The sequence below is a fragment of the Rhinolophus ferrumequinum genome, chromosome 24, assembly GCF_004115265.2.
Source record: "Rhinolophus ferrumequinum isolate MPI-CBG mRhiFer1 chromosome 24, mRhiFer1_v1.p, whole genome shotgun sequence".
Lineage (NCBI taxonomy): Eukaryota > Metazoa > Chordata > Mammalia > Chiroptera > Rhinolophidae > Rhinolophus > Rhinolophus ferrumequinum.
In genome coordinates, this window is record NC_046307.1 from 16,163,215 (window position 1) to 16,179,888 (window position 16,674).

Consider the following 16,674-nt stretch of genomic DNA (forward strand, 5'->3'; position numbering starts at 1 on the left):
TGAGGCCTCATTTTTCTCATCTGTAAAATGAAACAATGGAATAATGATGCCACACTGCATTCTAAGTATGTGTGGTCTTCATTAACCCTACTTAGGGTTATGATGGGCCCATGAGTCCTGAGCTCCAAAAGAGGACAAAAGGAGGAGCACACAGGAATTGTTTTCTTCAGTGTCCAGGAAAGCCCCATGATATTGAGAAGCTGGGTGAATGAGCCTGGAAATTTCCAGGAAAATTATAAGGCTGAGCCTTGGGGAACATAGTTGCTGTTTCTTTACTCCCTCCTCCCCTGAAAGGTTTGCTGCTGTCAGTGTCAATTTCACGGACCTGGTTCATACACTGTCCTCTTGAGCCTGAATTCATAGGCCCAAACCTGCTGTGACAGGAAGATTTACCCATGAATAGTTGTTTCTAGAAAGATGACTTCTATACCTGAAGGGCTGCTTGCTGGAAAAAGACAGGATCCTGCAGAGGCTCGGGCCTACATCAGGTCAGCTCCAAGTCCCTTTTGCTCTGGGCTTGGAAGTGCCCAGACGTGCAGGTGTAAGCAGCTTGGGAAATGCTCTATTTAGCAGTTTCTGGAGGGGAGTTCAGACAAGCTCGCTACTGGCAAAAGCTCACCTATGGGGGCTGTTCCTTTCCTTTCCTTGGTTGGCAGTCTAGTGTCAAGGTTGAGGGCATGGGTTCTGGTGTTCGACAAGCCTGGCTCCAAATTCTGTCTCTGCCTCTACTTTCTGCTTGATCTTGGGCAAGACTCTCAACCTCTCCAAGCCTCATGTCCTTGTCTGTGAAATGGGGATAACACGTCCCTTCCAGGGTTGTTGACAAATTTAATTAAATCCTATTGTAAGCCTAATGCCTGACTCATGTAAATATGCTCTATAAATAGTCACACTTTTCTTAGTCCCAATTTCCAGCTGAGAAGCAGACTATTTGATTAGATAGCGATAGAGGAGTGGGGTCAAGAGTACACATGTCCACTGCTGCACACCTCACACAGCACACCTCACACTGCACACCTCACAGCACACCACACACCTCACACCTCACTGCACACCTCACATCACACACCTCACACTACACACCTCACGGCACACCGCACACCTCACACTGCACACCTCACGGCACACCACACACCTCACACCACATACCACACACCTCACACCACACACCTCATACAGCACACCTCACACCACACACCACACACCTCACACTGCACACCTCACACCACACACCTCACACTGCACACCTCACGGCACACCACACACCTCACACCGCACACCTCACACCGCACACCTCACGGCACACCACACACCTCACACCTCACACCACACACCTCACACAGCACACCTCACACCACACACCTCACACTGCACACCTCACACCTCACTGCACACCTCACACCACACACACCGCACACCTCACACCACACACCTCACACTGCACACCTCACACGGCACACTTCACACAGCACACCTCACACCACACACCGCACACCTCACACCACACACCTCACACCGCACACCTCACACCACACACCTCACACTGCACACCTCACACCTCACACGGCACACTTCACACGGCATACCTCACACCACACACCTCACACAGCACACCTCACACCACACACCGCACACTGCACACCTCACACCACACACCTCACTGCACACCTCACGGCACACCACACACCTCACATGGCACACTTCACACGGCATACCTCATACCACACACCTCACACCTCACACCTCACTGCACACCTCACACCTCACACTGCACACCACACACCTCACACGGCACACTTCACACGGCACACCTCATACCGCACACCTCACACTGCACACCTCACACTGCATACCTCACACCACACACTTCACAGCACACCACACACTTCACCACACAACTCACACTGCACACCTCACACCACACCTCACAGCACACCACACACCTCACATGGCGCCAACATGCCTCATTCCTGTTTGGGCCCAGCATGATGTGAAGAACCAGGGATGTGAAGAACCCTCACTCTGTTTCTCTTCCCTCCTTCCTCGTGACAGGTGTAAAGAGAATAAGCCACTGTTTTTCCTTTATTGGTAGGTCAGAGAGCTTTGCCTGGCACCCCAGGATCCAGTCCCTCACTCTCTAGTATGCAGAGAGGCCATCCTTTCTGGCTATGTGACGCTCCATAATGTCTGTTCTGCTGGAGGACAGCTCTCTGTGCTCTACATGTGTTTTGCCAGCAAACACTTAACCACAAACTATCAATGTCCTCCAAAAAATTCCCAAGCAGAGCCAGCCCCTAAGAAGGGGCTGCTTTGGACAGCCAGCTATTTGTCCTTGGGTCCGTGCCCCCTCTGTGGGGCAGTGTCAGTCACCCTAAAGTTCTCGGGCCACCTCTGGTCAGTGAGTTCAGAGATTTTAGAAACCAGCTCATATCCCGGGATCCTCAGGGCCTGGGCTCCCTAACAGCTCCTAGGGCCTCTGGTTCCTGGAGCCACAGGCTCCTGCTGCTGCTGCTGCTGCCAGACCTGCCCTCAGACCCCTTCTTTTCCCCTGGGCCCCCCTGGACTTCTATGCCCGAGGTCCCGCTGGTGGCCAGGTCTAGGCTGAGGGTCCTTCCACAGACAGACAGCCGCCGCAGGACCTCCGAGGCAGCCTCCACGGGCACGCTGCTGCGCGGCTCCAGCAGCATCTCCAACAGCGAGCTCATCTCTGAGAGGAACGTGCTGGCCAGCCGAGTGCCAGTTGGGCTCAGCTCCGGCCCCGACACCTTGCCGAACGTCTGGAAGGTCCTTGGCTCCTCCAAGGCTGCCGCATCCGGGGAGAACACATTGTCACGGTAGTTGGTGGTTAGGGGCAAAGAGAGCCTGGCCATCCAGGCTGGGTCGGGGGTGCTCAGCCGGTCCAGGGCCAGGCCTGCAGGGGGAGGAGGGGACGTAGTGAGGGCTGGGCCCACGGAAGGGCTGGGCAGGGGAGGGTGGGGTGTGGGCAGGGCAAGGGCTCCGGACAAAGGGGGGAAGGGATATGGAGAGGGACAGATGGGGTAGCCAGAGGGGGACAGGAAGGAAGAGGCCCTGACAGGGAAGCGCTCTGGGCAGGAAGGCGTGACTGAAGTTGTGCCTGAGCCGAGTGGGGAGGAGGAGGAAGGCCTAGAATTGGAAATTGGCCTGTTTTTAAAGAGTGTCTAGGTCGGTGGAATATTTCAGGTCTAGGTGTCTTTCACCCATTCCTTACAGTCAGATGCACCACTAGCCGAGGATGGGGGAAAAGATCCCCTTTCTTGGCCAAGGCTGGAGTTTCTGGCTTGGTGCTGCCTTCTGTTCATATGCATGATAGTTACCACTTACTCAGTACTTCTGTGCCAAGCAATTTACATAATTATCTCATTTAACCTCCACACACACCTTTGAAGTCAACAGAATTATCCCATTTTATGGATGAGGAAACTGAAGTTCCCAGAAGTTAAGTCACATATCTATTGGGCAACCAAACCAAGATTTAAACTCAGGTCTGATGACTTTGGAGCCCCCGTGACTGCACTGCCCTACACACTCTCTGAAGAGCTGGCTCTTCCTCCCCTGGATTTTCCAGGTGCCCAGCCGTGGCCCCTGGAATTCCCAGGCCTGCTCCCGTCTGCTCTGTTACTACCTAACCACGTGCACTCAACTCCTCAACCTTTACCTTTCAAGCTGCAGGGAACCCTGGCCTAGAGGCAGGCTGGGAAGGGGTTGGCTCTCTAAAGGCTACCCCAGAAAAGTGATGGGGGCAGTGAAAAACTGTCCCCTAGGTCCCCAATGTTACCATCACACTGCTCCTCTCCCCATCTTGTCAACAGAAAATCCTGTCTCAAAAACTAGTCCCAGGACCCATGATAGAGACCAAGCAGAGGAAAGGAAGTATAAGTCTCGTGGTTAAGAAACTGTCTTTAAAAAAAAAAAAAAAAAAGGGGCACATCTACTTTAACATGTATTTAATGTTTGCTTAAGGTGAGCTGCTTAAAAATCTGCGCGTAGAATAAAAGACCGGAAGGAAATATGTCAAAGTGTTAATTGAAATTACCCTGGGCAGAAGTGATTTTATTTTCTTTTTATCTACATTTTTCTGCATTAACTAAATATTGCTTGTGTAATTTGGAAAAATTATTTCCAAATATAGCTAATTGTTGTTTATATTGATATAAATGAGTCTCGTTCTTGCCTTGTCGGTGAGGGGATTGTGCAGGCTCTGAGGCGGGCCAGGCCCCTTCCCAACGGCTCCAGCCCCCGCCTGAGACTTGGTGAACCTTTATTGAATGATTGAAGGCACATAAATATTAACCCTGGACATCTGGGAAATGTAGACCTTAGTTCTCTGAGACTCTGGGGTAATAAGGTTGGAATTCTCTTGGTGTTACAGAATTATGCCTTTCCTTGTACAAGGGTCAGAGAGCTTCAGAAGGAATGAAGCTTGGAATGAGAAAATCGCGGGGGTGTATGAGAAGGGCTGAAAACTGATGGTGAATGCACTCCGTGGCAGGCAGGCGCTGAGCTGACCAGGGTTTGATTTCCCTGCTTTGCTGCTTATGAACAATGTGACCTTGGGAACATTGCTTAACCTCTCTGAGCCTCCTTGTTCTCTCATAAAGTGGTGAACTAGCAGTCTTGTCAGGTTGCTGCGAGCATTCCATGAGCTCATGCAACAAACACAAGATTGTCATCATCACATCCTCAGATGGGGCTTTTATCTGACGCAGCCAGGACCCCAGTGTCAAGCACGCTCACCATCAGCCCCACCCCATTCCAGCTTTGTGAGCATCTCAGACTCTTTTTTTTATGTTTTTTTAATCCCTGTTGCCTTCTTCATGCCCCGACTCCTTCTAGTGTCTCCGTGCTCCTTGCCCTCTGTATTGTGGGGAAGCTGGACCACGTGCGAACTGAGCCCACAGAGTCCAGCCCAGAGCTACCCAATAGAAAGAGAATGCGAGCCACAGCAGTCAATTTAAATTTTCTAGTAGCCACATTAGAAAACTAAAAAGAAACGGTGAAATTAATTTGTGAAATAGTTTTTATATTTAATATCATCTTATCATGTAATCAATACCTTAAAAATTATTAATGAGTCACCATACATTCTTTTTTCATATTAAGTGGTCAGAGTCTGGACTGCTTTATATTTACATCACAGCTCGGTGTGGACGAGCCGTTTTCACGTGTGGCTAGCGGCTGCTACATTGGACCTCACACTTCTACATTCTAGACACTGCTGCCCTATAAAACTTTCCATATGTGTGCTGTCCAAAGTGAGAGCCAGTAACCACATGTGGCTGTTTAAATGGGGCTGGGATGACTGAGGAACTGAAGTTTTCATTTTACATGTACTTAATTTCAATTAGATTTAATTTTATTTAATTTTAATTTAGAGCCACACGGCCTGTGTGAATAACCATCGGCTGCACAACCTTGGGAAAATTATTAAACACCCCTACCCCTCAGATTTTTCCTTTATGAAATGGGGATAATGAACAGTACCTATCTCATTAGAGTTTCTCATGAGCACTTAGAACAGGGACTAGCACGCAGAAAGCACTCAATAAGTGTTAGCCATGTTTTTCTAACCAAAGGAAAGGGAGTGCCTGCCATGCCTTCAGCATGTTTGCAGCCAGATGGAGCACACAGGATATGTCCAGATGAGAAACAGATCGTTAACTACGGAAACAGAAAACCGCAGTTGAGGGATGGTGGCACCTATGGGTGTTACCTAAAGGAGGGCTGATGGGCGTCCACAGCAGGGGGGGCAGTTCGCAGATCTGGAATTTAAGTTCACATTTTGTATCTATTGTCAAAACTAATTGTTTGTCTAGAAAAAATTCTTTTTGTTTCAGTTAGAAATGTTAACATATTAAAAAGTTGACCGGGTTCTCAGGGTAAAAGGATATTGAAACACACTAAGGAAATTCAAAGGGGTGATTTAGGAGGTAAGGGCAGGCCTCTTGATGGTGAACAGGCCCCCCCTTCAATTGTTCATGAACTGGCTGATTCTGAGCAGGCTACAGCGAACCTCTCTGAGCCTCAGTTTGCTAATCTCTAAATTGGAGCTCATAATGTCTACCTCCAAGGATTGTTTGGAAGCTTAAATGAGATAACGTGCAGAAGATGCCCCCCGTATCTGGTACGCACCTAGAGAGCCCAGTAAATTGTTCACTATTCTTATGATGATTTATAAAATGAATAATCTGGTCTTTAAGCAAATGAAGACCTTCTGAAGCTCTAAGAGAAGTAAAACGTTGCCCCAGAAACAGAATGGCTGTGTTTCCCTGTAGGGAATTGAAGCAGAACTCTGAAGCTTAGAGCAGAACTCGGAAACTTAGGCATGTGAGGAGGCTGTAGGGTCAGAAGGAGGGTAACCCTGGGGAGTCCCTACCTGTGTGAGGGTCCAGCAGGTTTGACAGCTCTTCTTCTAGCAGCTGCTTCACAGAGAGGTCCTCTTCAGGGTCCAAAGGCCCTTCTTCCTGGTCCGGTTCTGCTTGGCCACCAGCCCTGGCACCTGGGCCATCTGTGTCTGGGATTGCACTCCTGCACAGAAAGCCAACCCAGCCCGCAAGTGAGGAAAGTCACACATACGTTCATCATTCCTGCTCATGAACTTTCTTCTATTCATGCCAGTGTTCATTCATACACGTAGGGAACTGGATACACACAGTTCAGTCTTCAGAGTCAGACCGACCTGGGTTACTTGATCCCAGCCCTCCTGCCTACTCTGAGTCTGTTTCCTTATCTGTAAAGTGCGATAATAAATAACACCCACTTCATGGGGCATAGTTAGGGTAAAATGAGGCGTTGTATATAAAGAGCTTAGCATAGTGCCGTCACGTAAGCACTCAGCAAACAGAAGTGACTATGATGCATTGATATGATTACTCACCATTGTCCCGCCCATTCCTTCACATTGCCTGGCACAGAGTAGGAGTTTACCAACTTAGGTTGAGCCAAGGCAGTCACCCACCACCCACTGATCCATGCATCCATCCATACAGCCAGTCCATCCATCCACGCATCCATCCATCCACCGGCCCATCCACTCACCCACTCGCCCATTCATCAGAGTGTGTGCTCCAGTGAGGGCAGGGATTTTTGTCTCATTCCCTGTTCTCTCACCAATGCTCAGAACAGGGCCTGGCACATAGTAGGTACTTAATATGTTGTGGACTGAGTAACTAAATATTCCCTCCTCCCTATCTGAAGCCAAATCCCAGACCAGGAGAGCAGGTCAATAGAGGATGCAGCTGAGGTGAGGCATCCAAAAGCTATTCAGAATCTACTACCCAGGCTCCTGCTCTCTCCACCCTGGGCTCCATCCCATAGGCCCTTATCATCTCGGGGAGGCCAGTTCCTGGGACTGCCTGGCATGGGGGGGGACAGGCCTGGCCCCTCATCCCAGTATGTGAAAAGTCTCCTTGCAGGGCTTCAAGGCCTAGAGGCCCTTTCTGCTTTTTTTCTTTGGCCATTTCTGCTGCTATGAAGGGATCAGCAGGGAGGTGGCTAGTTTGCAAGTAATAGTGACAACAGTTCGTGTTACTGAGCAATTTCTCTGAGTCAGGCCTTATGCTTTGCAATGTACATGCACCTTACCATCACACCTTTCACATCTATAAGGGGTTCTCTTGTTATTCTCATTTGTAAAATGAGAAAATCAAGACTTTTGAAGACTATGCAGCTTGCCCAAGGTCCCCCTGGATTCAGTGATAAAGCAAGAATTGAAATTTAGGCTGATGTGACTGAAGTACTTGCCGCTGCTCTACACTACCTCTCGCTATCTTTGCAGAAAAGAAAGCTACAAGTTGTCACAGCAAGAGCTTTGAAACAGGAGTCTGGTGCCGAGAGCTAGCTTTGCCACTCACTGGCTATATGACCTTGAACAAAGTCACTTTAAGAGGAAAGGACTTAGCATTGCTTGTGTACCTACTATGTGCCAGACACTGGGCTGTGGGCTTAAAATACATTAGATCCTTACCCTGTCACTACAAGGAATTGTGGTGACTTCCATTTTATAGATGAGAAACCGAGGCCTGAAGGATTTATCTGATTGTTCCAAGTTTACATAGTTGGGCTGGATTAGAGCCTCAGTTTTTCTATATGTAACAAGGAGTTAGATTAGATGGCCTCTTAAGGTCTCTTTAATTCTAGGAAAACTCAAAGGAACATACCCGCACACCCATGTCCTTAGCCAGGCATCTTCATATTATGTTTAAGGGTCAAGAGAAAGAAAGCTGAAAGTTACAGATTTAAAGGCTAGCCCAGCACGTCTGCAATCAGGGGCCAGATAGAGCCTCAGGGATGAAGTCATTTCCTTAGTGACTCTGTCCTGTAAAGACTATAAATACAGTTGCTCCAGGACCAAATGGCCTGAGGTGGGGGGATGGATGCTGAGAGCATGCACTCTCCCAGAGGAGCAGCGTCTGGGACGTGCTCACTCTTTCTTACTGTCACAGACACTGCAGGGGTGAGGGGAGGCTGGGGAGAGGGCGGGGGCTAGAGAAGCCTGTGGGAGCTGCGTGTGCTTACCTGCTGCAGCCCGGCTTAGCCAAGTACTTATTTCCCCGGTGGTTTGGTTTGGGCTGGAATTGGCCCTGATGCAGCAAGGACAGCAGCTGGGAGATTTGCTACAAGACAGGAAAAATCTGTTGACTCCACACAATTCCAACGCAGCACACTTCCTTGCCGGATGTTTCCCTCAATGCTGGTGCTTTCTTTTTATAGTCTTTCCTCCAGCTTCAGATGTTTGTGTGATCAGAGAGGGGGATGGTGGGTGGTGAACATTGACAGGCAGGGACCTGTGCAGGCAGGTTCCCTGCTTTGCCATGTCACCCCAGACCTCGGTGTCTGATGGAGAGAATGGGGGCCGTCTGGGCCCATCCCCTCACTCTCATTCCCCCTAGTGACCTGTTCCTGATGGTGTCTTTGGGGATGGGGGTGGAAAAGGCATTTCCTGACCATAAATTCATTATTATTTTGATAAGGATTATCTTAAAGAGTTATTTCCCCCCTTTAGCAGTATTCAAGTGCTCAGCTGATTTTTGTGGTCCAGATGTAAGACAACGTATGTTGTAGAGAAGGAAAAAGGGTGTCATTGAATCATTCATTTGTCCATTCTTTCATTCATCTGACAAGTATTTAATTAAGTGCTTGTTTGTGCTCACTGTGGGAATAAGAATGAGAATAAGGCCCAATGGCTGCCCTGAGGGAGCTCACAGTCTGTCAGGGAAGACAGGGCACAGAGGTTTTTACAGGGGATTGCACTGGGGTTGGGAAAGGATGGGGGTGGGGGGGGTCTGTGGGCAGAGAGGAGGACCCGGCACCCAACTTGGAGCAAGAAGGAAGTTGTGGGGTGGAATGGGGGAAGTTTGTTTATTTCTATAAATGTGTCTTGAATTCATACTACGTGTCAGGCACCTTTGCTGAGACCCCAAAGCTCCACAGGAGTTTGGCAAGGGGAGAGATGGTGAGGGTCTGGGCAAGGGATGAAAGGCGTCCAGATAGAAGACACTGCCTGCTGAAAGGTTAGAGGAGATGACTGGAGAATGGGGCAGAAGCCTGGCGAGATAGCAGGGCCAGACCCTGCAGGCCCTTGTGAGGAGAAGGCAACAGATCAAGTCTTGGGAGGCTGAGTTCTAGTTCAAGGTCATTTCTAGCTTATGTAATGTCAGGCAGGTTTTTAGAGCTACTCAGACCATAGTTTCCTCATCTCTAAGGCTGAGCTAGAAATACCTGCTCGGCCTTCTTCACAGGGTTGTCAGGATTAATTAGGTGGTTGGAAAGTTAGAAATGCTCCACAAATGCAAGGAGTTTAGGTTGTTACTCCTAGAAATACTACCTCTACCTTCTAAGCTACCCTCACTCCTCCCTGAGAAGGCCCATTCCACCGCCCTGGGCAGCTCAAGACAGAAAGTGCCAACCTCAGAGGAGAGTGGGAAGGGGAGGTGGCCAAGACTGGGGTTTCAGTGGGACTTGGGAGTGTTGGGTCATTGCTTGCCTCAAGGCACATCCCACCTCCTCAGGCACCTGCCACCCTTTTCCCTAGAGACAGCCTCTATTTCAGGGACAGTCCCCGAGTGCCACTCCCTGACCTGAGCACTGTCATTCAGGGTCACTTCACAGAACCCATATTCTAGAGTCAGTTGGACTCTGGTTCAAATCCTAAATCTGCCCCTGCATCAGTTTCCATCTGTGAAGCCTTAAGGAATTTAAGCATTCTGAGCTTCAGTTTCTTCAGCAGTAAAAAATGGAATAGTAATGACTCCCAGGTCATACGATGGTTGTGGTGATAAGGATTAAATGAGTAAACGTATATAAATCACTTATTAATAGATCTTATGCTAAGTACTTAATAACTATCAAGTTGTATATAATCTCATTTAATTCTTACAGTAACCCAAGGAAAGATATCATTACACCCATTTTGCAGATTTGGAAAATAAGGCTCACAAAGGCTACACAGCAATTGGTGGTAGGGCTGGGCTTTGAACTTGAATCTGACTCCACCATGGCACTGTGCTGCTGGAAAGACACAAGCTTTAGGTGAGCTGCCTCTTACCTCCAAGTTGATCCCAAATGGGCGCCCTTCTTTCCATCACCCCAGTGGAATCACCCACAGTGTCTTCTCTCTGTTGTCTCTGTTTACCAACAACCAGCACGGTGTTTGGCACAAAGAGCTATTCAATAAGCATTTGATGAATGAATGAATGAATGAATGAATGAATGAATGAATGAATGGCTCTGGACAACCTCTGGGGCTGCACAGAGCCCAGCCAAGACTCCTAAGAAGGCAGCTGGGCCTTCTCCAGGTGGCTTCCTGGGGAGGGAGTGGGGGAAGGAAGCTGTGTCCTTGCTCCACAGGAAACCTCAGCTGATGGCCTAGCCAAGCAAAAGTGTGCCTTGGATGGGCAGCCTGGCACAGGGGAAATTATCTGGGGTGCAGAGGAGCAGATATGGATGTGAAATCAGGCATGATCTCTGACAAGGTTTCCCATTTGTGTCCAGTAAATCCTAGGTCTCTAGACACTTTGCCATTCATAGTCCCATTTAATCCTCAAACCCCTGGGAGATAGACATGGTAAGTTTGGCATCATAATTCCCATTTTATAGATGAGGAAAATGAGGCTCAAATGTTAAAGGACTTGCCCAAGGTGGCCCAGCTCCTATGTGGCTATGCTGAAATTTGAGCCCAGATCTGCCTAACTCCCAGATTCCAAGGTTTTTTCCACTGCCCCATCCTGTAGACAAAGCCGGCAGGCTCTGGGGCCTCAAACAAATCAAATGCAGCTCCTCAGCCTGGGGGCAATGATGCCCATGCCAGCCTGCTTCACAGGGAGGTTGCCCAGGTGGAGAGGGAGAAGAGCTTTGCAGAAGTCATCGTAATCATTTGCTGGATGCTGTTTATGTGCCAAACACTCTTCTGGAGGTTTTAAGTGCACTCATTTTATCTTTGAGCAAACTTAGGAGATGGGTGCTGTTAACATGGACATCTTCCACAGAGAAGCCAAGCTAGGAAGAGGTGGAGCCACGATTTGAACCCAAGCATTCTTGCTCCAAAGCTTATACTCGTAATCACTATCTTTGCTGTGTGTCTACTTGTGCCAGGCTCCCTGAGTAAGTACTTTATAAGAATTAACTGATCAAATCCTCAGGACAACTCTGCGAGGCAGATGTTCTTACTGTCATTCCTATTTTACAGATGGGAAAGTGAAGGCTCAGAGACAGTAAGTAATTTGTCTAGGATCACACAGCTAAATTCTATTGACCCCAGAACTCTGCCCTGAACCACTATACTTGATGTATCATAAAGTGCCTGGTGAGCCTAAGGGATGAGTGTGAGGATTGTGAGGGGGAAGGTGGTATCTGATGCCGTTGGTGGTGGTCCAGGGGCGACCAGAGCGAAAGCTGCCCGCGCTGAGGTACCTGAACAGGAGGAGAATCCACAGTGAGCTCCTCTATGGGGTTCCTCTCTGCGAAGGCAGCCACGGACAGCCGGACCAGACTCCGCAGGATCTGACGGGGGCCTGACTCTTTCTCAGGGGCCACTTTACCATTGAGATTCCGCTGCCGCCTCAGGGTTGCTGAGGAGCCCGGGGGGCTCAGCAGGGCCTCTTCCCTGCCCTGATCTCCAGGCAGCTTCCCCGTGGGGCTGCCTGCAACCTTCAGGGGCCTTGAGTGGGGCTGGCCCAGGGCAGGTTGGGGCTCAGGAAGGGTCAGGTTCTCCCGGGAGGCGTTCCTCTGCCTGGGATGATTGAAAAGGAGGTTGACAGTGACCTGCAGCACCTCTGGGCTCTCGGCCAGCGTTCCTTGGTTGCCTTGGTTACGCAGGGTCCGGTACAGGGTGGGTGTGAGGTGAAAGGGCGCCTGCAGACAGGGGTCCCAGCCTGCTTCCGTCATCGCTTCCTTGCCCACGTCCTTGGGGGGCTGCCTGACTTCAGCAGGCTCCTCTGCCTGGCCCTTGAGCACAGGCACGAGGTGGATGTCTGCCTTCTGAATGTGTTTCTGGGGTCTCTTGGGCTGCTGGCAGTAAGTGAACTCGGCCTCCCGACAGTTGTAGGCCCTGTTATCCTTCTTCTCCGTCCTGCAGATGGACATGATCAGAGCCAAGATCAACCCAAAGATGGCCAGCAGGACGACCAGACAAATCACCGTTAGCACCGAGGTGCTCAGGGCCCCAGACTCACGGGTCGAGTCCCTCAGGTGGTCCACACTGGTGACGAACAAGACCCTCAACAGGGCTTGGGTCTGCAAGGAGGGGCTGCCACGGTCTTCCACCACTATCTCCAGCTCCCACTTACTCCCAATGAGGCTGCTGGCATTGGTGGTGTTGATGAACAACTGCCCCAGGTGGGGGCTGAGGACAAAAAGGTGGGCTTCGTTCCCACTCCGAATGCTGTAGAGGACTTCTCCATTTGCCCCTGAGTCTGCATCTCTTGCTACAATGGTTGCCAAAAGGAATGGCTGGGAGATGTGGGTGGCCCGTAGTGGTATGTCAGCGCCTGCAGGACCCAAGCCATGGGGAGTCTCAATGGGCACCAGAAGATGGCCTGTGGAAGCGTTAACAAGCACTGAGAGGCTGGCTTTTCCATCGCTGAGTGTGGGATGAATAACCTCGGGGGCATTATCGTTGGCATCCAGGAGGCTGACCCACACAGAGATGCTGGATGTGAGCCGGGGCTGCCCCCTGTCCTCCGCGATCACGTGGAACTCAAAGCCAGTCACCTGTTCATAGTCCAGTGACCTCTGAGCTGTGACCTCTCCTGTGTCTGAGTCAATAGCTACCAAGTGAGAAACTGCGGAGTCCTGGATGCGGTATGAGACTTGTCCATTCGTGCCCACGTCCGCATCATGAGCCTTGAGGGTAATGAGGTGAAGAGAGGGTAGGTTGTTTTCCTGAGTGGAGACCTGGTACCTGCTCTTCTCAAACACTGGTGCATTGTCGTTGGCATCACTGATTTGAATGCTGAGCTGTTTCTTGGCGGATAAGGGTTGGGGTCCTTGGTCTTGGGCCAATAGAGTGAGAGTATATTTGGGCCACTGCTCTCTGTCCAGTGTGGCATTGGTTAGCAGCATGTACGTGTTGCCGTTGGTCCTTTTCAGCCGGAAGTGGCCCAGATCTTGGCTCAGCCAACAGTGGACCAGACCATTGTTTCCTGAGTCCAAGTCATTCGCCACGATGAGAGCAATGAAACTGTCCTTGGGAAGAGCTTCTGACACCAGTGACGGCTGGGAGGCCCATGTAATGTGGATGCTTGGGGCGTTGTCATTGACGTCCAGGACCTTGATGAGGACTTTGCAGTGGGCTGGGATGGGATTGGGACCCAGGTCCCTTGCTTGGACATCCACCTCGTAGGAAGGATTCTTCTCGTAGTCCAGGGGTCGGCGCAGAATCACCTGACCCGTCTTGGCATCGACGCTGAAGGTGGCCAGCACCTCTGGAGGCGCGTGCTTACTGAGGAAGAACTCCACCTCCCCGTTGGGGCCTTGGTCAGGGTCCGTGGCGGTCAAGTTGAGGAGGAGAGTACCAGGGGCGGCGTCTTCTTGGATTGCTAGTGCTAGCGAGCTCTCCGCAAACACAGGGCTGTTGTCGTTGGAGTCCAGGACGGTGACTTTGACCAAGCTGGTGCCTGACTTGGGGGGGTTCCCATTGTCATAGGCCGTTAACACCAGATTAAAACACGAGTGGATTTCCCGGTCCAGCTCCTTCACCACCACGAGTTCCGCATGTTTGGTCTCATCGGGCCCCACGATGACATCCAGGGTGAAGTGCTCACTGGGAGACAGGGAGTAGGAGTGCAGCGTGTTGGGGCCAGTGTCTGGGTCGAGAGCTCTGTCCAGAGGGATCCGGGTGCGCAGAGAGGCACTCTCAGAGATTTCCAGCTCCTGCTCGCCTTTGGGAAACTGGGGCTGGTGGTCATTGATGTCCAGCACCTGGATCTCCACGTGGATCAGAGCCAAACCCCCTGTGGCAAGCACGTCAAAGGAAAGCAGGCAGGGATCCCGATACCGGCAAAGCTGCTCTCGGTCTAACCGCCTCCCTGTGCTAAGCAGGCCGTCCTCAGGGTCTACCTGGATGAGGAGCGCCTGAGGCAGCTGTAAGACCTGGAAGGCAGCCCCTGCTTGCCCACGCCTCTCCTCCCAGCCCAGTTCCTGGGACAGCTTCCCTATCACAGTGCCAGACGGCACTTCCTCTGACACTTGGTATTTCACAGTGAGAGTGGCTACCTCCTGATTATCCCCTGAAAGGAACAAGTAGGCTCCTGGCCCCAATAGCCACAGCAGAAGTTGCAGAAGTTGCATCGTGCTTACCGCCAGAATGGGCTAGATTCCGAAACCACTCGAGTTCTTTGAAGGCGGGGAAGTCCTCCAGGGTTTCCTGGGGGGCTTGATTAGCCCTGTTCTCCTGCCCCCAGACCTGTTGGCACAGCCTTGTCCCATAATTAGATGATGATGGAACCAGCAGGATTCCCAGGCAAGGCCATCTTCATCTAAAGAGATCTGAGGAGTCCCAACAATGATGAGGTAAGACTGCCAGGGGACACCCCGCACAGGGCAACCCGTTGGTTCACTCCAGCCAATGATGGACAAGAGCCGGTCCAAGAGGGACTTGACCCAGTAGAGCAGGATGTGGGGATCTGACTTCCAAACAGTTGCTAGACGGGGGAAACAGAGAAGCAGCTTTTTCCTATGGAAACTCCACCTACAGGAAAAGGGAGGGCTGTGAGTTTCAATGCCAATTAGAGAGAGAATGCTTCCCGTGGAGCTGAGTGGCCTACTGCTGAGGAGGATGTGGCAGGGGCTCTGGGAAAAGGCCGGATGGGAAGGTGCTATCCACGCAAGGTGGCCACTGAGGGAAATGGAGCCCTGTGTGGCCAAGTGAACAGAGAGCCCGAGCTCCTGCCTGCTGCACAGGGCCTGAGGCCCTTCCTGAGCCAATCAGGCTCCCTGTCTCTCTTCCCTCCCTCAGCTCTTTTTGTTTCCAGCATTTCCTCATTGTTCCTCTCCTGATCTTTTCCCTATACTCCTCTACTTATAATCTTGACTCTGTCCTTAGCACCCATGTTTATCTCATGGGAAGCAGCTATCATTTAGAGACTGGCCTTCAGAGCCAAACTGCCTGGGTTCAAATCCTGACTCTGCAGCTTACCAGCTGCGCCATGTGGAACAAGTCACTGAGCCTCTCCCCCACCTCCCTTTTAGAGTGTGTATGGGAATAAGAATAGTAGCCCTCTCAGCAGGAAATTGTGAGGATGAAATCAAACGATGCATGAAGGGCCTGCGCCCGGCCTGGAGTCACAGGCAATGACGTCATCGTTATGCTCTGCCTCGCTCCTCCCACCTGTGGCTGCCTCTGGCTCTCGCACTGGCCCTCAGGCCGTCCCTGCCCACACAGACCCGTGGCCTTGGCTCCTGAAGCACAAGGACCTCCCTGGCCTGACTATGTGGTCTCCCTCCGCCTTCCCTTCTGGCTCCCCAGCTTCATGAGGCCCATTGTTCTCTGCATCTGGTCCAGCCAGAGCCCCTGTCTGGGGAATCCCCCAGCCTCCTGCTTCTGTCTCTCCGAGGTTTTATACGTTTCTCTCTCTCCCACATCTTCCTCTCTCTTTTCCTCCCTTCCTCCAATTCTTCTTTCCCCACTGCTGTTTATGTCCGAGTCCCCTGAATAAAAACTCCCTTGCTGCACCCCCAACACTCCACCTGGATGTTTTAAGGTACGCCCTCCCTCCCATTCTCCTCCTTGCGGAGGCAAGGCCCGGGAAGGAGGTGAGTGGGCGATTTGCTTGGATGGCCTTTGAGGTGGCTTGTTTTTTCCATTCCCTCCTCGGTTTGCTTCTCCCAGCCTTCCCCCAGGCTTACACCCTACCGCGAGATTGAGTACAGAGATTTATAAAGCATTTGAAGTGGTGGGAATCAAGGGCCAGCTTCCCCTCGACGGGAGTTTGCCGCTGAGGCCTTAAGGCTGGAGGTGCCCTATTGGGACACAGACAACCGCAGTCAGAGCCTCTTGGCCCTGAAGCCTGTGGTCATTAGGACTGGGGCCGCTAAGGGACCTTGCTAGGCAAGCCCCAGTTGTGCGCCTCCCTTCCCCTGTCTTTTCTTTCCCACTCCCTCTCCTTTACCCCCAGATTCCACTCCTGGAGGTTTCCCAGCAATCTTACTGAAGTCTGT

The 16,674-nt window shown here is 51.1% G+C and overlaps 1 protein-coding gene across 1 annotated transcript; it reads right to left on the bottom strand.

Moving 5' to 3' along the window:
- Positions 1-2,071: 2,071 nt before the first annotated feature.
- Positions 2,072-15,162, bottom strand: PCDH12 (protocadherin 12). The gene is made up of 4 exons (XM_033095604.1): positions 11,929-15,162; positions 8,536-8,633; positions 6,395-6,546; positions 2,072-2,911 (listed from the first exon to the last, which is right to left on the bottom strand). The coding sequence occupies exons 1-4, from the start codon at positions 14,803-14,805 to the stop codon at positions 2,442-2,444; spliced, it is 3,597 nt and encodes a 1,198-aa protein (XP_032951495.1). The 5' UTR covers positions 14,806-15,162; the 3' UTR covers positions 2,072-2,441.
- Between the last annotated feature and the right edge of the window lie 1,512 nt (positions 15,163-16,674).

Coding starts and splice junctions, on each gene's coding strand:
- PCDH12 (XM_033095604.1), bottom strand. CDS start 14,805: ATGCAACTTCTGCAACTTCTGCTGTGGCTATTGGGGCCAGGAGCCTAC. Junction 8,634..11,928: donor TGGATTCTCCTCCTGTTCAG/GTACCTCAGCGC, acceptor CCTGTCTTGTAG/CAAATCTCCCAGCTGCTGTC. Junction 6,547..8,535: donor GCTAAGCCGGGCTGCAGCAG/GTAAGCACACGC, acceptor CTTTCTGTGCAG/GAGTGCAATCCCAGACACAG.